The 26,470-nt window shown below is 43.5% G+C and overlaps 1 protein-coding gene across 22 annotated transcripts in view; it reads left to right on the plus strand.

Annotated features, from left to right (window-relative positions):
• LOC115595208 (pleckstrin homology domain-containing family A member 5-like) overlaps positions 1-26,470 on the plus strand; it is a 234,431-nt gene that overhangs the window by 140,505 nt on the left and 67,456 nt on the right. For 17 of the 22 annotated variants that reach the window (XM_030439393.1, XM_030439373.1, XM_030439372.1 and 14 more), the window contains one exon: positions 21,500-21,583. In XM_030439393.1, coding sequence (XP_030295253.1) covers positions 21,500-21,583 — 84 coding nt within the window. Of the gene's footprint in view, positions 1-8,620; positions 8,892-21,106; positions 21,249-21,499; positions 21,584-26,470 lie in introns of those variants that run through there. The other 5 variants (XM_030439391.1, XM_030439387.1, XM_030439390.1 and 2 more) reach the window with 3 other exon arrangements.

A 26,470-nucleotide genomic window follows, 5' to 3' on the forward strand; every position in this document is an offset into this window, starting at 1 on the left:
CCAGGCACAAAACCAATTTTAATATTCTCTTCTTCCCCGACTGGCAAATTAAATCTTTTGAATATGTTTTGCTCTCATTTGCTGCAGCCGTTCATTTAAGCAGCAGCTAATCAGCACTGAAAGTCCACTTTTTAGGAAATCGTATGCTAACTTCAGTTGAGCAGTTTAAATGTCCTTGCAGGCATTGCTCTGCCTAGAAAGTTTCAGATATTTGTTACCATTCAAAGTGAATTTTGTAAAGTACAAGCCAGGATGTGTTCATTTGTCTATGGTGCCCAACTACTGAGGGGTGCTTGTGAGGAAATGGCAACATGTTCTCACTACCAACTTGTCAATTACTGCAGCTTTGGTTTGTGGCCTCAAGCTTCCAACTATGATGCCGTATGTCCCCCCCTAGCATCAGTTTTGCATGGGCAGGGCTCTGTTGTCAGGTTAGCAATAATACGAGAGCAACATCCAGTTAGACATCCAAAATAAAGCTTGCTCACGAACACTTGACATATGATGAGTTTTGGACCATTTATGTTGTGAAACAGTCACAGTTTGGTTGGTTTTAGTGATCATGGTTTGGGTTAAAATTAGTACGTAAGAACTGCAACACACTTGCACAAAATCAGCTTTGATAAATGGTTACATATGAGACTCACACTCTGGTATCCTGGGTGGAATTCCTGTGTTTGACCCACCCTACCACAAGGGTTGGGCCACCAATGGCTGACAGTCATCAACTGTTGAGCCCTGTACTATCGTAGCATTGTGATTTAAATGGCACCCCACCAGAGAACACAAAACATTACTGTTTCCCGTCAGAGTTTCCATTGGGTGGAATTTGTTGGCATTACATTGGTTGCAGCAGTGTTGTTTTTTCTGCAAACTGCTGATACTTTGTTTCTCTCATTCGTGCTGTTGTTATTCACATTTCCTTAGCTTAGTTTCCTCAGTATAGCTAGCTGGCTAACTTTGTTGCAAGTTTCTGAGGCTGAACATGGTTAAGTCACAGTAATGTGTTGCAGAGAAAAAGACTCTATTGAACCCAGTATGGGGGATGTATGTTGGATGCTTGCCAGGCATGTGAGAGCTGATCTGACTCCCATTCGCAGTTTTTCTAGCGGGGTGAGACAGTAGGACATTAGCAAAGAGTGGTGACTACAGTGGTGTGCTATCAACTCCGGCCTTACGGACACTCACACACCTTGAACACTACCTTGAATTCATAAACACATGATAACAAGCCCCCCCTCCTGATGTCATCGTCCATGACAATGTTCATGGTCATATGATCATATACCAATCATGAATGATGCGAACATGCAAAAATTGCATGAGTTGAAAATATTGAACTCAATTAAGGATTTCTTGTCAAGCTGTGTCGTGAAAGCCTTTTTTCGGCATTGACATTGACGTCATGATGCCACCGTGGCTAATGTCTGGACGTGCAACAGCAATGGAGGAGAGGATAGTTATTACTAATTTAGGCCATTTGTGGACACCCAGAGATGTAGCTACAATAACACATTTTTTTTTTTTTTTCTGTTCTTACTGATGGTAAAACAGATTAATACAGTGTCCATCTACTTGCTGGTCACAGTGACTATTTATTGATCTTTTATTCAAGTATTTGTTGAACTGCCACTCAGTGCAGGAAGATGGACAGGCGCTCTGCAGCTGACTACTGGCCTTAGGTAGTGTAGAAGCTGCAGTCATCCGGACACAGCTCCAGATGGTGAAATTCCCCGAGCTGGGTGACACGTGAGCAACCCCCAAAAAATGTAGAATCCAGAGAATGTATTCTTTCTCTCTCACACATTGTTAGGCATAGAGGACATTTCACCTGTTGTGAGCACACCATGTGCGTGAGGAGCATGGCAAACACAAGCAGGGTAAGTGAACGCATTCTTCCTCGGGGTGTTAGGGAGGCCTCAGAGGATAGCAGCAGCATGAAGCTGCAGATGGACTCGGCCGCTAGTCAGCGTATGTAACTGTCAGTGCCATCATGTGGAGCCATGTTTGCCTGGCATTATTTCTACAAATTTAGTGTGTTTATTTGCCACAATGTAGCGACTGTATGAACATTAGTTGTTGCTAGTGACATGTGCAGTGTGGATCCTCTAGACTTCTGTCTTTTTTGTAGTAGTACATTGATTGCAGTCGCATGAACTGGTCTGTTCACAACCTCACTTCATACACATTCTGCCTCTAAAGCCTGCTTTCATTTCTTCAAGTCTGAGGACTCTTTAAGAGTTCCTGACTGATTTTGCACTGCAGTCCTGTAACAGTGTTGGGATCAGGATAGGGCTGCTTGATTATGGCCAAAATCATAATCACGATTATTTTGATTGATATTGTAATCACGATTATGAAAAACGATTATTCATTATTTGAGAACAAGCACTTATTGAACTTTGAACTCTGGTATTTCTTTTAACACGAGGAGTTTGACCTGAAAAACAAGAAAAATGCAAATAAATAACAGAAAAATATATCAATGAAATGAATTGAATAATATGTCAAAATAAAAAATAAACACTATCGCGGTGTGGCTCGACCAGAGGTCCACTGTGGTGGCTAAATATAATGCTGTTGACACTTCTCTTGTAAACTTTTCCGCGACATTCGTCATAAAGTGCAGGCAGCGCAATTCTGCTGAAATGGTGACGTGATGGTACCACATACCGCTTGTCCAATGTGTTAATCGGTTTATTGAACCCCGGGTCGCTGACGGTGTTGATAGGGCACATGTCTTTGACAATCATGTATGAGACGGCATCCGTCATTTCTTTATGCCTGTGGGAGCTGGGTGGATATGCGGTGGCATTGTAACGTGTGTCCTTAACTGAGGACTGTGTGGCGGTGGCAGGAGTGGAGGAGCTTTTCATTTTAGAGTTTTTTTGTTCCTTCACTACTTGGTCATGTATAACTGTGTGTGGAGTTTAAATGGTTAAATTAATTGCTCTTTTCCTTGAGGTGCAGACACGGTCGTGTGACATATCTTGCACAATATCTTCGTTTGTTCCGATTCAGACTCCTCGAAACTATAGTGTTTCAACACCACAGAATTCACTTTACCTTTCTTCCCGACCAAAGGCTGCATTTCTGCCATCTTCTACCGTCTTCTTCTACATGTTTTTTCAAAACACACATCGGCAACACGCACCGGCAACACGAACCGGCGTGGCTGACAGCGAACATTTTCAGGCGGGGGCGGGGCGGAGTGCACAGGTGGAGATGGAAGGGTTCGCTGCATTTACCACACAAGACACGGCTTGCGGCAGAATGATCGTTTTAGTACGATTATCTTGTTTTCATGATCGAGGGAAGCCAAAATCGAAATCGAAATTGAAATTCAATTAATCGCCCAGCAGAACCAGCCAAGTCATCTTTTGTGTTGCAGTTCAAGTCATTCCATGTCATCTCACGCAGAAATTGATTTTTGCACCGAAGTTTTTCGAAAGACCAAATAACTTCTAGATATGATAAAACTACATTAATACTACACAGAGTCAGAATTCAGTTGCAGACTAATGAAGATAAACAAAAAATGATAATAATTGTTAAAAAACGATTTATTGTTATTACACTCTGCGACAACCATTTTAAATAAACAAATCACCCATAGGCTCTTTTGGATGTTCAGCACTAATTTCAACCCGATCCAGTGAAAATGAGCTTTTAGTGAAGTTTAGAATACACATCCAAAGAATCATAAAAGAGATGACATTTAGCTCCGAGGGCCAAACTTCAAAAAAATCGTGTTCATTTATTTTTGTTGGAATATATACATGCCTACATTCAGTGAGGTGTGCTTTGCCAGATTCTTCCATTTCATTATGGAAGTTAATGTCTTTTGAACTTCGTTGAGAATTGATTGGGTCAGTTAAAGCAAAAATGTCACTCGGTCTCTGGTTGTAGTTTCTGCAACATTAGCTCATTCTGCTTTTCTTTGTTATTCACGCTCTGTAACACTCAGTATCTTAGCTGTCCACAAAGCTTGGAGGATCCAAGAGGTGGCAGTTCAGGTCAGCATCTCCGCGACCCCATTCAGTCTTTCCATTAGCTGGCTTTGCAAGACGAGCTCTTGGCTGAAAAATAAGGCGCATGAAAAATAAAAGCCCTGCTAGCAGGCTGCACCTATAGCAAGTGTTTTTTATGTGTGCGTACCAGAATCTTTCCGTGCCCCATCTGTCAAACACACGCACTCCATGGACATTCAAACACCAATATCTCTAGCTAATGTGTTTTCACTCTCCATGTGTCCCCTCTTCCTGCCATTTTCTCCCACTGCTCAACAGTGGCTCTGGCCCTATTGCTTAATGCACCACATGTGCTCCATCCACTGTAGCACTGTAGCCTAAGTGCATGGTGCTCTTTCAGGGGCCCACACTCATTACATTAGACCAAGCTCTGAGCCTCAAGTGCAACCTGCAACGATGGGGCAGCTTCACGAGAGCTTGCCTTTTACTGCCATCTTGAAGAAATGGAAGCGGAAAAACACGACATGACTTGTCCCAAATGTCAAACTATTTTGGTCTCTGAACAGTGCAGCGTAAACCTCTTTGTGTTCACCTTCTTGCATTGTCTTCCGTGGATTGGTGATTCACAAAAACTTTAAAACTTTAAGTATGACCTTCTTCAGGATAACACACTCATTTGTCCCGAACCATCCATCAGTAAACTGTCCCTTTTTCACATCTCATTCCATTTGTGTTCATTCAGATATCTCTGCCTAATTTAGCTCTTTAATTAACGAGAAGAGATGGCACCCGCCCCAAAATAGTCTCCTTAAAATCTTCCGTTGGCATATCAGAGAAGTAGACTTCTCGAACATCTCTCTGTTTACTCAGTGACCAAACACTTGAAACCTCTCTTTTTGTTGATAATGTACCTTAACATTTCATGACGTGCCCTTGAAGTTATTTAACATTTCAAAGGCACTGGAAAACATGTTATTTTGCTTCACTTTGCTTTTCGTTATATCACTGTGACCCTAGAATACATAACACCACAGTAGACAGGGTCTCACGTCACACTTCTGCTTCTTCTTTTTTTTTCTTTTTCTTTTTTTTCTATTTAGTCGTTTCACAACCCAGAACATTCTAGCTTTTATGGACCACAGCATCCCAAGAAGAATGTTTTCACTCCTTTTTGGATGCTTTTCGATGCCAATTTTCTCTTTGTCTCAAACTTTGTATCCTTGTCTGTTCCTTTGGTGTCTTTGAACGCACAGGAAGTGTGTGCTGGCAGTGCGAGTTGGGTGCAGAGCTAGACCTTTTGGAGGAATAAACACCCACAATCTCACCAGTAAACTGCTCTGATTCAGAGGGGGAGCTCAGAGATGAATTTTTAACTTTTCTGATTAAAAATGTGATTTCTCTTCACTCCTGTCTATCAGCCTGACTGCAGCAGTGATCCGGAGGTGACCTCCATTGTCGGGTGTTTCTGTTCTGCAGTGTTGACTGCTGACGGGGGCTGGAGGGGAAATGTACTCTACAGTCAGTGCGTTTACATGACACTCAAGAAAACCGAATTACTGTGTTAGTCTGACTATGAACGGATCTTTAACATGCATGTATACACCTTAGTCTGACTAAAATCGGACCGGATCGGATTTCTCATAGTCGAATTAAAGCACCCAGATTATTGGATTGATAGTCGCATTACTCCTGCATGTATACGTTCCATCAGATCGGATCGGAATTTTGCGTTCTGCGCAGGCGGGAGATATTTTTCCCGGTGCCATGAGCTGGAAGTAGACAGACGGCAGCGGCGGCGGCGTCTTTCCTCCGAAATCACCGCAACAAAAGAGCGCCATTGTGCCCCTAGTTTGTGTAATTATCATGTACACCACATACGAAATGTACAAAGATGTAGCTCCGTCTCGCTCTTCGTAAGCCATCTTTCTTGAATGCCGAGGCAGCTGGTGACGTAAAGAGGTCAGCCGGAGGTGGCCCCGTTAACACTAGTGGAAATTGGTACAGCGCCACCTAGCGTACCGGGGTATGACATGCTTCGGCCCAAGTGACTGACCTGATTTCAAACACACAGGCACACACACACCCTCAATGAGTGTATGTTGCTCGTCAGTTTATGGCTTATGTTCAGTCGAGTAATCTGGCTGTTTGGGGCGAGTAAACCCTCCTGCAAGTTATACGATAAACACAAATGATCCCACATTCAGACATGCCAGTCTGAATGTGGGATCATTCAGGGCAAAGGCCTCGCTGGCGGTGAACACAACGTCAAATAACTACCAACGCCGATGAAAATCGATCCGATGTGACTCTGGCACAAACGTTGACAGACGGGATCATGTTTCAAAGTTGTACTCACGTTACTTTCAGTCTTGTTTGGCAACTTGCTTCGTCACTCTTTCCTGGAAATTGTAGTGACGGGCGACCAAATGAAACACACCGTTACCATGGATAGACCTTGTAGATTTATTTGGGTTTGAACATTGTCAGATATATTTGGGGTGTTGTGAGTGCATAACTGAACAGCATATACAACAAAGGTCATTTTTAGACTTTTTGATACAGAAAAGTATATGTCATATGCTGGCAGAATGAGATGATATAACCATTCTCAGATGAGATTGCTTTGACTGTGGGGAATGTTACACAGAGCTTACTGCACAAGCCTTTGAAACTGTATCAGACAGTACAGCATTCCAACAAATCTGACTTAAAAGAATATTAATGTTGAGCTTTCATTTCAATGGCAGACTCTATGATCTTACAATTTGTGGGAGAGGCGGTGGCTTGCCTCTTTTTACTTGTTTGTAAGGTTTCAGCTCGGAGCACACGGCATACATGTTTAATGAGTGATTCATTCTTTGAATTTTAAAAGCCTCACACCTACGACATCTGTTCTGGAAATAGCTAAGTGACAGGAAAATGGAGCCGCATAAAGGAGCAGCCTGCTATAGTTGGAAGAATCACACAGCTTTAAGAGGCAGACATTCATGCCTTCAGTTGTTCCTACAGCTGAAAAGGATTTTCAGCTGTAGGAACAACGGAAGGCACTTATGCAGGACACACATCGAGAGGAAATGTACCAAATGTATTCATGGCCCAGAAAAGTGTCTCCTGCTGGAAAAGGAGAAGGTATCAGAGAGAAGAAGAGTGCAACACAGAGCTTCACAGCTGGTTTCACACTTCAAACATGAGTATAAGGCTTTACGGCACAGCCAACATCACAAAACCCTGAAACCTTCCCACCTGAGCTGCAATTTGAATCTCTCAGTCCTCTCTGTATGTAAATGAGTTGAGTGATGATGTTACATAGAGGACAGGAGAACTTCACATCCTGCTCCAGGCTGCTTGTAATTAGTTTGAGTTGACTTGTGGTGATGCATTTGCCAACAAATCATGTTGTTGTCTGTGAAGTGCTACATGCTCTTGCATGGAAACAGCAAATTTGTCACTGGATATTTTGATCAGCTCTGTGGTGAATTCAGGTCTTTGCTTGGTTTGTCCGTCCAACACTTGGCTCAAGAAGCCATGAGATTTGCTCCAGGAACTGATTCTTGGTGACGTTTGAGACCTCTGATGCAGTAGTCCTTTTGACTTCCACAAGGTGCTGTAACTTGAAGAGTAATTGCTAGATAACCATAATAGCAATCGTTAGCCTACACCTACAATAACTGCATATTTTGTAGGTCATACAGAGGCAGTGGAAACAGGTAGTGAACTCAACATTGACATATAATCATGTTTTAAGGTGCTTGATCCACATCCAGCGCTTACAGAGCGCCATTAGGAGTCATCACGAGTCATGTTTGTGTGAAAATATTTAATATAAGTCCGGCCCACTCACTTTTTTCTCCACTAATTCTCAAGATCACATGATATCATGCGATCTTGACAATCCAAATGCTTTGCGAGGTAAGAACATGGTTGCTTTGACCTGAAAGGTATAGGATGATAACATGGCAATATTATGTCTACAGCTTGTTGCACTTGTGGGCAAAAGAGCCATTTAATGCCATTTTTCAGGCCTTGAGACAACTTCTCAAACACTGACACTGTTGGATGACGGTGGACCCAACCTGCAGTCCAAAAAACATCAGCGTCTGACAAGTTGGGAATGAGTCTGAAAAATCCACTTTCTTTACAAGTGGACCTCTGGGATTCACTGGGTCACAAGAGGTTCTTAACAGGAAAGTGTAAACATGGATTATGTTAGCCTTGAACACATTTTTATTTTTTTTTTCTTGTGAGGACACCCTCAGATTTCTACGAAACGTGGTCCCCAAAGGATCCTCCAAACTCTAGGAACCCTCCATGCCACTTCTTCACAGACAGATTTGTGCTTCTGAAACATTCTAGACGTAGGAGACAGTAGGTGAACTATCTCCAGTTGTGTTTTGGTTAACAAATGATCATTTGCATTAAGAGACAGTGCTGACACATGTATACATGAATGACAGCCTGAGAAATGCCTTTTGTTGTACAGTGGCTCAGTTAACAGGTTTTGTGATGAATTGATGAAACAGCTGATGAATTAGTGATGCGGAGAGATGAAATTACTTAAGTAAAAATAAGTGACAAACCCTGTGTCGTTGCCCATGGAGGCAGTGCAGCACTGTACAGAATCCATATTCTTCCTCCTTCTAACATCTGAACAGACATGCTGCTCAGCTCGGCTGCCTTGGCAGGGCAGCCTCGGGGGGTTTTCTTGCAGGATACCACTCCACGTTGACACATGTGTCTGATAACACTGGCACAATGGTGGTGCAGGCGAAGCAGGAGAGAGAGAGAGGCAGGGAGGGAGGGCTGTTTTAGCAGCGCTCGCGCAAGCAGAGCTGTGCCTTCACCCGGAGCACAGCCGATGGAAGAGGCAGCCGTCCTCCTCCTGCTCCGCCTGCCTCCGTAACTACTGCTGCAATTCCTCTGGTGAGTCAACAAGCTGTGGACTTTATGGCTGTTGTGTTGTTTTTTTACGACGCGTGGAGTGTGCATATTTTCATGGTTTGCAGACACTGTGAAATATGGCGTACAGTGTGGCATATGCTGAGAGGTTATTTATTGGCAGTGTAGATTGCGATGCAAGATTCACACATGCTGTTGCCAAGGCTTTCTTTTAAAATACGAGCCGCTCCACCGTGGCTCTGAGCTGTTTGTGTGCTGTTTCAGCTGAGTGAGTCAGAGGTGCAATTTCCTAACAGCAGCTAATGTCATTACAGCTGCCGGACAAACTGTCACCGGCTGCTTGTGCGTATACAGAATATTCATCAACGTGGAAGTAAATCAGACCGAGATATTTGTTTGTCGCGGTGCCATGTTTTGCACATCGGTCGCAATCAGTGACTGATTTCAAGTTTGAATTTCTGAAAACGTATATGAAGCATACAACATCATGTTCCTTTACTTCTATCTATTGGATCTACAAATTCTCAAATGGTATTTTATTCGCTATAAAAATCTTAAAATCAATCTGTTTTCTTTTTGTTCATTTTAGAAAATCGCAAAATCTGTATTCTGTCTCCAAGTGTTGGAAGATATTATATATGTATGTTCTATATATTATTTGTTGTCAAATGACCAAATGTATCATTAAAGCTAGATAATCAGTATCTGTATCCACCTACCTGTCTGTCTGGTTACCTGCTCAGACCAGGACTTTGCTACCGCCTCCAGCTGGCAGTTGAAGCGCTGCAGCAGCATGATTTTGACAGTCACATCTGATAGCCACCGCTGGGCTGATGGATCAGCCATGTGGACGGCTTCATCACAGTTGCAATGCCTGTGAGGAGGGGGAGTGAAAGGCTGGGGTGGTTTTGGGCTGATGGATACTGTGGAAGTGGAAGCTTTACCAATTACACACAGCCAGAGAAGGCACGGGAAGTGTAACGAAGCATCTCCATCACTGCGACAGCATAATGTTCTGTGCCTGCTGGTTTCTACTCAGCCAGCCCTGAAGAGAGTTGTAGTTTTGGGTAAACAAGGTGACGGGAAGTGACCGGGGAGCAACTGTCGACATGAACAGGAAATTATAAATGGAGCGTGACAATCAGTCAAGTAGTTATTTTGGATTTCAGTGCAAATTGAGTGGAAACCTCAATCTTTCACTGGGGATAAATTTAGCATCCTGCCTGCTTTTATGACCTGTATGTGTCACTGCTTGTTTGTGTCCACACAGCAGTAGCCCGCTTTATGTGCAAGTGAAGCATGTATGCATAATGTAGATACTTCCAGATCCTGTGAGTGCCTCTTGGGTTCATGTGCTGTTTCCTTGTTCTGATCTCCTACTGCTGGTAGGCATTAGTTAATAGACGAGAAGTCATGTCCTTATCAGATTCTTATTAACATCATTATGTGTTAATAAGACTATACAAGTGTTAAAATGGCACCAAAAACGTGTTTATTTTTGGATTATGAGACATTTATGAGCACTTATTGAGACACTTTAAGATTAAGATGAATGCATTCTGTATTATGAATTTATTAGCAGTTAATGGCTTTTTGATGCCACCAGATCTAAAGAGAGAACAATGCCATGTTAGGGGTAGTACATCCTTTATCATGCAAATATTAAAGGGACCCAATTTACATGCATTAATCACTCTTTTATTGGCTGTATGTGAGCAGACTGTAACACTGCCGATAGCTCTTGGTTGTCTATACAAGCCTGTTGATGATGTGTTGAAGTAGTTTGAAGCCGCTGGACTCGAGTCAGATTTTCTGCGACAGTCCAGAGGATGTGGCTTTATGCACGAGAGCCTCGCTCTGCTCCGCTGTAACACAGAGCAACAGAAGCTAACGGGCAGTTTGGCAGGCTGCATTCTGGGTGTTATTTCTTGCACTTGCCTTTATTTCTAACAGTGACAACATGATTGTGCTCAATAAGTTCATTTCCATGATTAAGGTGATGTCGCTTAGAAGAACGTTCAGACAGGTTGTAAATAAACCCCCACAAATAAAGGTAGACTAAAGGTGAGAGATAGAATGCTGTCTCTTGCCTCGTTGAGTTTCATGGTAGAGATGTCGCCGTGTTCCCAGATCTCAGCAGTTACTTTAGCGATCACAGCGACAACAGTAACTGATGAAATGACGTATGACAGCTTATCTGTTTTCCCGTTTACTTGCACACCGGTGACTTTACATCAAACGCCATTTCTGCAGAGAATCTGAAAAACTTGAATTCCCTCTGCATGGGAGGACACGGCACCTTCTTCCTCTCTTGAGTCAAGTCATCCAATAGACTTTCTTGCAGAGTCTCACCCGGAAGCTTAGACTATACTGCCGTCATTGTAAATGAATCATCAGCCAAACATCACAAAAATGTCAACCTGTAAAATGAGTGGGTTCTGTCTGACTAAACGTCGGGAGGAGAATGATATCACTGGCCTCTTAATGCACCGAAAGCCTGGGGGCGTCCAAGCTAACTGCAGCTGATGGTGATGATGATGATACAGAGGAAGATGATAGGTGGAGAGGAAATATGGAGGAGAGGATGGGAGGATAGAAGTAGAGAGATGACTTCTTTTTCACCCAGACTTCCTCCCTCCAGTCCTGTCTCCGGTGGATTCCTCGCCTGGCTGATAGCATTCGACTCGAGGGACCTTCATCACGACCGCAATCCCATCAGCCATCTGTCGCAGTTACCAATAGCAACATGGGCGCCAATACAGGAGTGTGATAGCAATATGAGTGGTGTGTTTTGTATTTCAGCTGTAGTCCTCCTGCCTGTTGTTACATAACTCAAGGTTATCTGTGTGAAGCAGTAAAGAGGTGTGCGCTGGCTACTCTGTTCACTGCTGCTTGTTTAGAGGGCTTTTAACATGACAAAAGCAGACATTGTTCCAGATCCAGGGCCAGGCTGGTTTTATGTTTTAGAGATGCAGGAAATAGGCTAAAGTAGGAGCAAAATGCAGAAATGTGGAATGCATGAGAAATGGTCATTTTTCTATATTCAGGTGGTTGTAGTTGGAACCAACGCTACAAATCAGCCACTAACTGCACAGTGTTCATTAGCTAGCCAGGCTAGCTGTTTCCCCTCTGACTCCAGTGTCTGTTATGCTAACCAGCTCCAAGGCTCTAGGACCATACATGTCGCCTGCATGAGAGCAGACTGGTCTTGACACTTATCTCAGCATGACACCATATGAAAATTTCATGTTTCATATTTGACGACAGAAAGTTTGAATTTCAAGTCGTACTTTTTATTTATTTTTTTCGCTGCACCGGAGCCATGGCGATCATCAGTGTGATACTGACTGACAGAAAGCAAGCACAATACGTGAAAAAGGCAAAGAAGAAAAACGTGCAGTGTTAGTGGTCACGTCGCAAAGGACTCTGATGTCTCTCTGAAAAGAGATTTTCAACTGGAAGCTCAGAGTGGTGGCAAGAAAAGGCAGAGCGCTCTGAAAAAAGAGGCTGGTTTGTCCAGCTCTTTTTCTCACCGGCCCTCCACCAGCTGCCTCACACACTCACTCCTCATTGGGAACAATTGAAAAAGGACACAGGCCCCTAATGATGGCTCGGTCCCATTAAGTGTAAAAGTAAGCAATACCGGTAAACTTGCATGCATTACGCCAAGTCCTCGAAGTCAGTTGTTACGACTAACTGTATCAAATACATCTGTAATTGTACGCACTGTACTGACAAAAGGTGCATCTAATAGTCTCTCTTATTCACTTCTGGTTTCTCTGAGATTTAGCTGCTCTGTGTTCACCAGCTACGTGTGTCTGTCTGCTGTTCAGTGCAGAGTGGCCAAAATGCCGAAAGTGCGGTTTAGCTGAAAAGATTAGCAATGACTGAATTTGAATGAATTTCTGACCAACAGTGACGGTTCATTGTGTCGCTTGAGTCTGTCTTTAATAAAACAAATAATTATTAATGTTCATGTGTTTGTAGGGCACCAGGAACAATATGTTCAAGTGTTGCAATCAGATGTGTTTTTATCACAGTTGCTTAAAGTTAAATTCATCTGCAGTCACATTGTGAGCCGAAGCTTGTCGCTTGCTTACATATTAAGATGTTTTAGTAATATATTACTCTAAGTAAGACGGACTCAGTAGACTCAGGGGCTCAATCAACTGTTTTCTAAATCACAAACACTCCTGATTCTATTTGAAATATAAGCTGTCAAAGGCTTTCAAAAAAAAAACCATAATGTGGCCTAACACCTGTAGTTGCCAGAACTCAAAAAATTCATGTATGTGTGGTCTCTGTGCAAGTACCATGACCTCAAACTGAATCACACTGCACGACTTGTCTTATGGCAACGTATGCACCACGCATAAGCCACAGGTAAACAGACTTCCCCAACAGCAGTGTGTCTCTTAGCTAACCTGATTAAGACTCTTCTTCCAGTAATAATGAGGACGAGGAATCGCTTCCTGAGCGAACAAAGGCGATTTGTTGTGCTGTTGGGTCTCATTGTAAAAAAAAAGGAGCTTTGGCTTGTCGTCGGTTGAATGTGTTGGCACGCTCGTCCGGGTGCCTTTGTTTGACTGGAACAGCGTATTAACTCAACAAGCCGTGTTGGTATCTGACGTGGAGCCTGCTCAGGATTTGCCAAGCAGGAGTTTCTACATGGTGAAACATGTGCAGTGTTGGTAGAAGTGCTGTGATCAGACAGTTGAGAGGACTCACATGTTGTCTCTTATGTTTGTACTTATCTTAAATGAAGGGAATTAACACCTCCATGCATCATTCAGGCGTCGTCGATCAATGCACTTATCCCGTCCCCAGACGGTCTTAAAAAACTTCACCTCCATCGATCAAAGGAGTCTTTAATTTACCTGAATACCTGTTAAAGGAAGGGCTGCAGGGCGGGGGAGCCCCTGAGTACAGTGGGTTATGGGAGCCCCCTCGATCGCCACAATCTAATAACAACTCACAATCCATTGACCACGATAACAATGCAAAATACCAGCACCCTCATATTCGTCGGGCTAAGATCAACACCCATTAGCTTCAGATGCACCTCATTAGGCTCTGCCAGCTTCAGCGGTTGTCGGTCAGAGACAGCTGTCACTTGCCACCCTCGGTTGTTATTTGTCAGACACATCTGCGATGTGTGAGACGCAGCAATACTCTGTCAGATCAGCTGTCACTTGTCGGCTTCAGCGGTCCTTTGTTGGATTTAACTGTGCTTTGTTAAACTCATCTCTACTTTATTAGATTCAGCTGAATCATCAGATGATTTCCACGCAAGACGGTGATGTTCCATCCATTACTGCAGCCACTTCAAAGGAAGGACTCATTCATGGACAAAAATGCATGCCTGTAGGGTTCACACACACACACACACACACACACACCTGATCCTAACTCAGTCGGCTCATTAGGAAGAAGATGTCATGGACGATAAGACATTAAATATGTTTCAAGCTCTGGTTATTTTTAGCTCCGGAGAGGAAAAAGAGAGCAGCTGAAGTGTTTTGTTCATGCAGCGGCACAGCTGCTCCAGCGGTTCCATTTGCTCAACATATAACAGATGCAAATCAGATGTCAGTTTGCGTCTTCATCTGCATCGGAGAGACACGGGAAGGATGAAAAGTTGGAAGTTGAAGGTGTGCGCGGGGAACACCACGCAGACTTAGTTGCGATGGCCCACTACCTTCAACATGACTGCTGTATGAGCTGCCCCTAAAACGTCAAATATTCAGCCCCCGAGATTAACAGCAACAGGAACACACCAACAACTTGTTATCAACGTGTCTTTAACATTACTATGACACATGTGGAAACAGCAGCTCTGTGCCCTACAGTGACAAGTGCCTCTAATATTTACCGAGGTGACATTTAGTTTTTCTCTACTAGAATACTATTTATTTAAACGCAAACATGAATGACTTTCACTAAAGCTGCAGGATGGACTTAATGTCACAGTGAACGTGACCGACTGATTGATTGAAATAGTCCATTTGGATGACTGATTGAATGCATTTTTAAGCAAGCAAAAATGACTTTCTGCTTTTTCTGTTTAATATAATTGGAAATGAAATCTTTTGGTGTTTTGGATTGTTGCAACAACATTTGAAGATGTCTTGAGCTCTGATACGTTGTGCTGGCACCTTTCATCCAGTTCTGACAGACTGAATGATTATTCAGTCCACTGAAAACATGATCATTAGATAAAATGACCTTTTCAGTTCTTTACCATGCAAACCTTCATCTTTTGACCCATTCGGAGGTCCCAACCCAAGCTGCAGTATTAGATACTGTCTCTAACAGAAAGCACCAGTAACTCTTGTTTGGACTTGGTAATTTAGAAAGTAATCATGTAATGTGACAGAAAAGCGTTTTAATGCTCTGCGTGAGTTCATGATAGTAGTTGTGCTGCTGGGTTTGAATGCCTATTGAACAAAACTGGTTGTTAAGCAAGTGAACAGAAACGTCATTGCACAGCCAGGGTTTGTCATCAGGTGCTGTAGCTGTAGCTTTTTCAATAATGTTACGCAAAACTAGTGTCCTGGCATAGTCAAAATCATGTCGAGTTGTGTTTTAAATGTGTTTTTCAGCTGTGTGTAGGTAACCCTCCCTCTGACTGCAGAGTGAGGAGGAGGAGGAAGCAGAGAGAAGCCGGAGTTTAAAGGTGAGAGGGGACGGAGAGAGGCGGCTGAAGGCTGGCAGACGCAGACTTAATTGAGACAGCGAAGGAGGAAATGAGCAGGGAAAGGTTGGGGAGGGGGCAGCGCGAAGAAAGAAGCCGATAAGAAAAGAATCGCGGGCCAGGTCGAGGAAGGAGGCGTGGAAGGAAAAGAAATGGAGAGAGGAAAGGTGGGGGCAGGGCTGTCAGTGCTGGTGGCCTTTCTGAAAGGTTAGTGGCCTGGCCGGAGGGAGAGATGGAGAATGGCAGCCGCTCTGCAGGGAGGAGAGGGGAGCTGTGGTCAGGCTGTGGACACAGGGCTTCATAGCACACACACACACACACACACACATTTTCACATGGCATTTAAAGCGAGGCACGTTCATCCACACTGACGACTAAACATTAGCTGACATTTCACATGGACAGAATTAGCCGATTGTGCTATTGTTCAAAGATGGGGATGTGTGTATGTGTGTTGACACAGTGCACAGTACACAGTGTGTATCTTTTATTAAAATGCGAGCTCTGTGGTAGTTAGCCCCTTTATGCAGACGTTAATCATGTTGAATTGTTCATGTTTGGTGCTGGGTTAGAGGAGCAGTGCAGGTGTCATTTTCAGAGTACTTACAGGTTGTAAATGGTTTCCTAGAGAGTGTTCCTGTAAATGCAGTTAGATAAAGAATTAAGAAGCAGGACAAACAGGGTCCATTCTGCTCATATAGTTTTCTCTTTCTCTTTCATTTTCCCACGTCTTTGCCTGTCGCCGCAATATAATGGCTTTCACTTTGATTGGTCGTGTGAATATAGGATATCTGGGCATTTAAGCATATTCTGTGGTTCGAGTCAGCGAGAACTGCAGCTGAAAAGCCTTTATTTGCTCGACGATTGAAAAGCTGAGTGAAAGGTAGACAGACGAATGGAGACGGATCAAACAGCCCCATTTCCTGTGAAATGAATATTAAATTTGCTTCTACTAATGTGTTGTGGAGAAAATGTAAACCCTGCCGGGATTCTATTCATTTATTAACACAGTTTTATTTCCAATCAAGGAAGTGTGACATCCTTATACTGTGCAACACTCTTGAGGGTGAGCTCAGGAAGGCTGGTCGGTACTGCTAAGCACATGGTTTAGAGATTAGTGTCTCGGTTTAGTTGGTACTAATAAAACTCTCATGTATCCGTATTAAATAGTTGTGCACCGTGATTGTTGATTCGCCCTTTTAAGCACCATCCTGCTAACTGCACAGGCCCTGAAGCATCAGACCGCTCGTTGTTTAGTGACAGAGGAAGTGAAGGTGACAGTACAGTGGTTCAGACCGTCTTGGCGTTACAGGCATAGTGCCTTTCAGCTCCCCTCCCATCTCCCTTGTCTTCATCCTCCTCCTCCTTCCTTTCTTCCCATTATGTTTTATGTCAGTACATCTGAATTGGAAGTGCTTGGAGCCACACCAGGAAGCTGCTGTGAATTGGCACCGTTCTCTTTGCTTATTGCATTTATTTGTCTTGGCCTCCGTCATTTGCAGTTTGCTTCTCACCTCCTCCCCGTATCTCTTCATTTTCTCCTTTCTATTCTATCAGCCTCACAACAGTCTGATGGCCTGTGCCTCATTTCTAGCAACCAACGAGCGAGGAGGGCTTAAGCCTGGTTTATGCTTCTGCGTCGCGGCGACGGCGTAGCTACGTCGTCGACCCTACGCCGTCATTGAGCATTCGAAGTTCACCGCCAAGCCGCTAGGGGGGTGTGGCTGTGTCTTTGTTTGGTTTCGGGGGGTTCATATCGGATTCCTTGGTTTTCTTCCGGTCAATCCTTGTAATGTTTTGAAGACGAGTTGTAAAGGTGGTCATATTTTCTGACCTCCTCGATAATTCTCTCGTCTGCCTGGTCCATTTTTTCCGTGTCGCTCGTACCACAAAAACTTTAAAAATGGCGGTTTTGTTATACTGTTGACCAGAAAAGCAACTGCCGGAAATGACGTTCTGAGCGGACCAATCACAGTCCTTGCCGTTCGCGTCTCGACGCGTCGACGTGACGCGTAGTCAGGATTTTTTGGAGGCGCACATCAGGCTACGGCGCAGAAGCATAAATCAGGCTTTAGGCTTCTTGCTGAGATGGAATTATTGGCTGGTGTACTGAACTTGGGAGCTTTAAGTATCAGAGTTATAATGGGATGTTAGGGATCAGAGGGTGTTCTGATCTGTGTAATGAAACAACAACCTCTTGATTCCTCCTATACACACATACAGCCTGCAGCTGTAAACCATTCAAGTGTTGTGTTTGCATCCCTGGCATCGTGTTCAAGTGGACTTGGTCCCAGACTGGGTTGCTTGTTGTCTCCTCTCCAGTTTGTGATATTACTGCTCAGAATATGGAGATGCATTCAAGATCTTGAAAGCCTCTGGCTTGATGGTGCTATTGGTGAAGTCCACAATCTCAAGGCTTTCTGTTTATATTCGACAAATCTGCAGCTCGCAATTTACATCCAGTGCCAAGATTCCATCCACATGTGAAGGACTGGGATGGAATGAGTGGAATACAAACTACTTTGTCAAAAAAAACATTTATGAAGTTTGGTTCAGTAATGAATTTATCATAGGTCTTCTGAAAATGTCACCAAATCGGCTGGATCAAAAATATACATACAGAAACTTAGACGATCAGTTTAGGTGATCGTAGAAAGTTGTGTCTGGTTGCTCCAGACTCTTTAACTTAAAGCTCGACCGACAGTTCTGCTGATCACACAGACAAAGAAAAAACCTTTGTTCGGCTATAATGAGCAGCAACGTGTTGGAGGAGAGAAGGTGAGGCCTTTAACCCCAAGAACACCAAACCCACTGTCCAGCGTGGTGCTGGTAGCATTGTACGGTGGGGCTCTTTTGCTGCCAGTGGATCTGCCACCATGTACTCATTCTACCACAGAAAAGTGAGAGCTGTAGAAACCATTGGGACTCAAGACTGCCATGATATAGTGTACATGTTCCTTAGTGAGTGTGGATGTAAACTTTTGACCGCGACTGTAGTTTCCATCGGGGTTCAGCGAGCACTTCACTGTAATGCCTATCTGGTACAGAGGACGACTATCATCCTGGAAACATAAATAATAAAACAGAACAGAACAGTCGAGGGCTACTTTGAGTTTGTTTTTTCCACCTGGGAGGTTGAGAAAAAGTTGTCTGAATGACATTTTGAAAGGAGCTACATTTGAATTCTGGTAAACTGATCAGCAGTTAGGTACAGCCTGTGTAGAGCAGTGGTCCACAACATGCTGCTATTAGAGCACGCAACAGGCTTTTCATTCATTCATTAATACAAAGCAGTGTGGAACTTCATATGAAGGATCCAGGCATCCATTCTTAAAGCAACATTAATAGGATGACAGGTTCACTGGCTGTTAAACAACAACTTTAAGCATGTTGCATTGATGTGGCATTTGATTATTGTGAGGGACTGTCCTCTGTGAAGCCAAAGTTTGGTTTCCTATCAGTGAAAGTGTTTAATGTCAGTGCTGACTGTCGCTGCTCATGTGTAATGACTGCCTTGTGATTGTAGAGGAAATCAACCTGTGACTTTGATGACTCATGGTGACTGACACAGTCTGTTCTGTCCCATCTGAGCTATGTCAATCCTTGCAGGGGAGCAGCACTGATGTGACTGTAGTTAAGATTGGATAAGGCAGCGTTTACATCAGGTCCGCTGGCTCGCCACGTCGCTGTGATTTGTGTCGCTGCGTCTCTTGACACAGAGTGTAATGATGCTCCTGGTTTGAAATGTTGCTTTAGGTTGAAAGCCTGTTGAAAGCTGCCCCGATGGTTAATTCACAACTTGTCATTTTGCTGCTCCGTCGCTAAGCCATCTTGTTTCTGCTCCTTTGACTTTACCCTCGTTTCTTTTCTTATCTTTTAAAGAAGACTGTATGACAAGATGTGACAGATGTTCTTTTCTTTATTATCAGAGCCAAAAGCGTGTGCGCGTTTGACTTTACACAGCAGACACAGAACAGAAATAATGAGTGCTCCTTCAGAAGATTTTTTTTTTTTTTTTTTACATAAACATTCACACATTTACAGCACAACCTTATACATAAATAAAAAAGACAAGTATGTAAGTGACTCAAGTGCAGCTGCATACTTAGCTTAGCTAACGTACTTGTATGTAGTATAAAGAGCAACTTTGTCGTATCTGACTTCCTCCTTTGCTCCCATTGTAATTACTACAGCCACCAGGGGTCACCACCTCACAATAAACAAAAAAGAGAGTGCTGCATGAATGAGTCCTGAGGCCTTGAAATGTGAAAGTATTTTTGCACGTCGGCCTCCCTCATCTCAAATTCGGTGGGTTTTTCTTCGAACGGGTTGTGTTGTTGCCCGTGCCGACTGGCCTCTGCAGCCCCCTGGCCTGGCTGTCCTCCAGGGACTGGAGCAGAGGAGCATTCCCAGCTAAAGTCCGACACAGCAGGCTAGACTAGATCCAGGAGCAGCCCCCCCCGCTGCCCCTCCCTCAGTGACTCCCTCCAGCTCCTGCACATCTGGCATCTCCAGATGTGGGTGTGAAAAAATTGTACACTCTCAGCCTCCATCTGCTGCCAACACATGCTGATCCTCCGGAGAGCTCACTGTCTTCATTCAAGGCCTCTCACTCAGGTGTCAGAGCTGGGGGGGGGGGGAACAATTACTCTGCTTACCTTTTTATTTGTGAATGTGAATATTTATGATTTTCGTTATGTGTCATCTAAAGAAGCATCCGGCCACTGTGAGATTTATAAAGGCAGGGGATTTTAAGGCGGAAAGCAAAACCTCCTGCTTTCCTTTAAATGCAGTTTTATTTTACAGCCCAGTACATTTGGACAGTTCTCTTTCTTAAGTGAAGGCTATCTGAACAATCGGGAGAAGATGTGGAGAAGAACTAGTTGAGGCTCTTTTCAGGAGGCCTGTGGGTGTGTGTTACAAACATGTGTCATCGTGTTTGCAGGGTCAATAACAAAGCTCCTGTTTTGTGAGGAGGAGGCGAAGGAGTCAGGAGTCTTCTTGTGATGCAGCATATGACCGAGACAGAAAATGCAGAGGGAGAGAGGGAGGGAAGGAGGAAGATGAGGCGGAGAGGGAAATAGAGAATCAGAGGAACTCTGAGGGAGGGTACTCTGACGAGATGAAGACAAGAGGAGGAAATGAAGGGATCAAAGAAGAGAACAAGAATGCTAAACAAGAATGGAGGACCAAAAAGAAGAGATGTATAGATGTATTAGTCAGATCCGATTTAATAAATGCTTTGAACGATGAATAAAATGCAGAATGAACGCAGTTTATTTTGTTGACGTGTGATTTCATTCATGTCACCACAAGAAAGTCTGCAATTGTTCTCGCGGAGATGAACTGAGGAGTGAAACAGAGGAGAGGGATCAAGCTGAAAGACAGAACACAGATAAACGATGAAAGACGGAAGGGAAAGAGGAGAAAAGGGGATACAGGAAGTGCCTCTGAGGAAGAGCGAGTGAGAGAGAGAGAGAGAGAGAGAGAGGGGGGATTCTATCAATTCACTGTTGTTCTCCTGCAGTCTGTCTCTCTCTCTCTCTCACTGTCCTCTCTGCTGTGGACCGGACTGGACGCAGTGTTTGGAAGGAGACTGTCCGTGTTTCCGTCTCGTGTACCTTCTTACTTTCTGTGGGGCTCAAACAGGACATTATGCTGAAGTTTAGAGTCAACCAGGGCTCCAGGTGTGTGTGTGTGTGTGTGTGTGTGTGTGTGTGTGTTGTAGTGTGGCTGAGTGACCTTTTTGCTGTGTTTGTTAAAGGTTCATGATGCACGGTTGGTATCGCTTTTTCCAACCGATAGTAAAGTGATGTATACATGTCCCCGTCTTCAGCTCTTTGTCTGCTTCACATTTCAGCTGCTGTGGTGATGTTGCACTGACGGAACTCTCTCTTTCTCCCTCTCTGGATGTCTCTCCCTCTATCTTTCCCTGCAGTCACAATGAGCGAAAGGTGACCTGTAAACACCCGGTGTCAGGCATCCCCTCCCAGGACAACTGCATCTTTGTTGTAAATGAACAGTAAGTCTCTCTGCACTCCGACACACCCGCGCAGCATTGTACATTTCTGATTTGTGCACTGATTTGAAAGGTCAGTGGACACACAAAGCGCCGCTGCAGCTGTGCTCTGCAGCTGTGACAGTGTGTGGATGTACTGAGTGTTGATGTGGAGGGACTTCACTATAACACACTCCAAAGTCCAAACTTTTGACATGACCAGACAGGACCCAAGAACAATAGAGTGGTAGTGGGGAGGGGGGGTCATATTGGGCATCCAGGGTCCCAGAGTTGATGTTCCCTTTGTTTAATGCAAAGACACTACTGGCAGAAGAGGGTTTAAACAGATAACACCCTCCGAACATCAGAACTTCTGCTGCCTCTTTTGCTTTAGTTGTGTTTGTTTTTCTTGTCTCTTGATTGAGATCACTTCACAGCATCGAGATCATAATTCATTCAAATCAGACATCACACCCACTCCTAACTCACTCTTTACTACGGGGGCCGGTTCTCTGACGTCAGTGAAAGATAAACGTCCGTGCATCTTTGGAAACAACAATAGAGAGAAGGTGCTCCTTTTAACTTCATAATTTGCCTGTTTTCAGGCTCCGGTTTAGTATCACATCAACACATCCGCCGACTTAAACGACTGAAAGCTGTAGGTCAGTTGCCAGTGACCAAAACGTCATGTATCGCCCGTCTTTAATCATCATGGGTTAATCATCAATCTAACCTGTGGTTGTTCCTGCTGGCCATGATGGCTGTGATTATGGCACTTGTTCAAGAAATGATGGTGGTTTTGCTGTTCAATGTACACGACATACAGCCTGCTTTTGTGGGAGAGCATTTTAACTGTGGTGTTGTGGAGGAATGACTGCATCATCTGTAAGCCATGTTAAAGCTCTGACTGTTGGATGACGGTCCTTTTTACACGTCCTAATCAGAGGCCGTGTATCCGCGCAGCTGTGAGGACTTTAATAGAGCATCAGTGTGCAGCTGGGAGGAGCTGCGGCTCTCCTGCAGCATGGACGCCCACACTGAGAGCAGTAAGACCGGGCTCTTATCACAGTCTGCAGTCTGTTCACCGCTCCAAAGCCTCTCTCCGGTTTTTCGCGGCACAAAATATTCATCGCACAATCCGTTTTCAGTCCAGCTTCTGAGCACACCCTCTCTGTTGGGTGTTGTTGCCGGAGTTTCCTGGAGGCGGTCGGTGGAATAGAAAGCAAGGATTGTGGTTGTTATATCTGCCATAAATCATCTTTTCAGTTTGCATGATCACAACACGGCTGCACACAGACCAACAGCCCTGTGTCTGGTTCTGACCACGTACGTTTTTGCCACGTATCAATGGAAAACACTTTTATCGAAAAATGTGTCCAGATGCAAAATATGTGTATGTGTTCTTCTATGATAAGTGCATATAAACTGTATTGTTTTTGTGCTGTGTGACCAAACCAAAGAAGAAAACATCTCATTTGTAACTGTCCCCCAAGATGAGTCATATACGTATACTATATGTTTTGTACACTGACACCCCATATTGCTAGGACATCTTAGGTTGTCCAACACCATCAGAAATATTACAATTATATTCATATTCACTCGTTTGCCAAAGTAATGGTTAAGATTTAGTTAGGCTCAAAAATGCTTTATTGTATTATGTATATATGTATGTATTTTAAAAAAAAGGTAAGCGAAAGATTGGGTTTGGGTTTGAATAGCTTCTTTTTCCAAAGAATAACTGAACCCACCATGACCCAAACCAACCCACAATTGGTTTTTGCCAAAAATGAACAAAGATGGAAAACAAAAATTCCCACCTTCTTTCACTGTGCCTGACTACACTGACACTGACTGCCCCCGAACTCTCATAAAGGTAATGTGTTCAACGAGCTCTCTACGCTTTTTTTAATCTGATGAAAACGTAGATGAACAACTTGAAATGCTCAAATGCCATAACCATCTTAAGCACAATAGCTGTCCTAAACCTTCCTCAACCTAAAAAGACTACCTGACACAACAGGTGCTCTTCACTGCTGCAAGTGTGTGCTCTGTGCTACTGGGTGAGCTGCTGGCCAACAGAAGCTGTGTACTGGGACTGAGCACATCGTTGTCATTGGTAACCGTATCCAGCTACCTCGCGTCTCATTTAAATGTAAGACAACAACCAACATGGCTATTGTTCAGCGCAGCATTCACCACTGTCAAGTGCTGCGTAGTGCAAGTCAAGTGCAAGTACTGTGTTAGTGCTGGAAAATTCTGGCTGCACTTTCTCTGCCATCGTTGTGCCACTGGCTTGCTAATACCTTAAGCCATACATCCACCTAGCCCTGTGGAAGACTCATTTACGTGACGATGGGATGGGCTTACTCGAGGCCTTCAACAGCCACAGATACAGCATTGTTTTTTGTCAGGGATCGAGCAGTCAGACAATGAGGAGACAGGAATATAGATTCAAAAAATAGGGTTTTATTTACCCAGAAACAAAATCTTTTACAAAAACCAAGGCAAACTTATTAACAAAGCATATAAAAGAGGTCAACAAAAGATAACTGTACTCAATATAACAACAACGATGTTCACTGAACAGAACAGAGCTGACAAAATGACATAAGGGAGCACATATATGGTGGCTTGGCCAAACCAAGTAATACACAAGGGGAAAGCGAAATGGACACTAACTACATCTAACTACAAAGCAAGCTAACTAAACCCAAATCCCCTCCATGGCACAGCAAGAAATGGTCCAGCCTGACGAGCTTGGCCCAAGATTTAAGAGCGCTCCACCCTCAGCCCCGCCTTTTGTCCCACCAGGAAGAGGCCTCCCCCAACCACGGTAACTCAAGACAAAGAAAGACATGATTAATACAACACAAAATGATACAGAACCCGGCATTGCTTAGATGTGTACATTCTGACAAGGCAAGGCTCAAAGTAAATAAACAACTTCTAAATCAAACAAACTGTGTAGTATCAAATTGTGTAATGTTAATTGTTTGCTGTAGCTGGCTGCAAATTACGTTAACCTGTGTAGAAATCAAACTAAAGTGGAGAGTGAGTGGGTTAGATGTTACCCTGTGATGGCTGTTTTATTTGTCAGAGCATTTGATGTATTGACGTCTGTATAGGAATTTTCTACAATTATAACAAATAGTGCACGTATATTATATATAATATCCTCAATGAATAAAACATCAACGTAAACAAAATCGTAAAACCAAAACTATGGATAAAATTAGATCTTTGGCTTGTGTTTCAAAACACAACGGGCAATATGAGGTCAGGAGAAATGACTGAGGTCATGTTCATATTAGGGGTGTGCCAAAATATCGATGCTACGATATATCGCGATATTTCGTCTTGAGGTACGTTATCGTTGCCAAATATCGCTATTTAAAAATGTAAAAAAAAAAAAAAAAAAATTTTTTTTTTTTTTTTTTTTTGGGGGGGCCCACCACCACCATTCCCTCTTCGGAGGACAGCTTTATCTTTATTCAAACATAGGTATACAACCAAATAAAATTCAAAAAAATGGTTTAAGTAGCTCTGAAACCCACACATATAGATATTTAATGATAGTTGTAGTCAGTGTGTGTGTGTTAAGAAGAGACACTGTGCAATATACTCTTTGTTTACTTGGCTGTCATTTATGTGAAATTGATTTACAATGTTTTGTAATTGCTGTGAAATGGATTCAGTGCAGTCAATAAATTCTGAATTTCTTCAGTGACACAGATATCGTGATGTATCGTGGATGAAATTCCTTGCAATATATCGATTATCGCAGAATCGCTGTATCGTGATATTATCGTTATCGTGGGCAAAATATCGTGATAGTATCGTATCGCGAGGTACCTGGTGATACCCAGCCCTAGTTCATATACATATACATGTTGATATGATATGCACGCTAAGTTAATAACATCTGTCTCGTTTGTTCTATCATCTGCCGTCTGTCTCTCTTTCCCTCCTCTGTCTGTATCCATGCAGCTCTCTTTGTTTTTTTTTTAAATAGCAGCTATGCTACATATTCACAAATCAAGAAGGATCTCTCTGAATGTTTTCCCTCCCTCAGTGTGTGCTGTCAAATGACCGACTGCTAGATGCTCCCTACCCTTCAGGATCCATTCTGCAGACGACACACACACGCACAATTCTTACAAATAAACTACGTTCTCGTCCCCTGGAGATGAGCTACAAAACAACAAAAAGTCAGGATGACAGTGCTGAAATGAAATTTAGGACCGGAGCTCCTGAAACAGACAAACAAACTGCAGCAATTACACACTCCACCTCCAAAAGCGTCGTCAGGATGGTATTTCAATCTGTTCCCGTCTCTGAACTGTGCAGCTGAGACACGACCCCCATCACACACACAGACACACACACTTTCTTAATGCTAACAAGTTTAGTGGAGCTGCACTCTCTAGGCAGCACCTCTCTTGCTCTTTCCCTCACACACTCCCTCTCTAACGCTTTCACACTCACCCCATTCATCTCCCATCCCAATTATCTCTTCTGTCACACTGCTCCTGTTAAGGAGTGCGGAGACCTGTGCATGTGTGTGTGTGTGTGTGTGTGTGTGTGTGTGTGTGTGTGTGGTTATGTAAATGAGGTGTGCGCGGTTTGTATTTTTAAACTTGTTGAGCAGAGAGGAGGTGAGAAAGTCTCGGGAATGAAAGGTGCTTAACTGCACTGATGCCGCTAATGAGAGTTTCACCTCGTTCCGCCCTGACTGGCATGCAGATTAAAGGTGGAAGCAGAATATCTGTGCTGTGAAGTTCAGTTGAAGTAACTTGGGGACATTGATGAATGTGATTTGACCTGCAGACACAAAGTGTGATGTTTGCGGCTGCACTGTTTACTACAGCCCGTGACGTGAATCTAACCAAAGAATTGATCAACACACCC

The sequence above is a fragment of the Sparus aurata genome, chromosome 14, assembly GCF_900880675.1.
Source record: "Sparus aurata chromosome 14, fSpaAur1.1, whole genome shotgun sequence".
Taxonomy (NCBI): domain Eukaryota; kingdom Metazoa; phylum Chordata; class Actinopteri; order Spariformes; family Sparidae; genus Sparus; species Sparus aurata.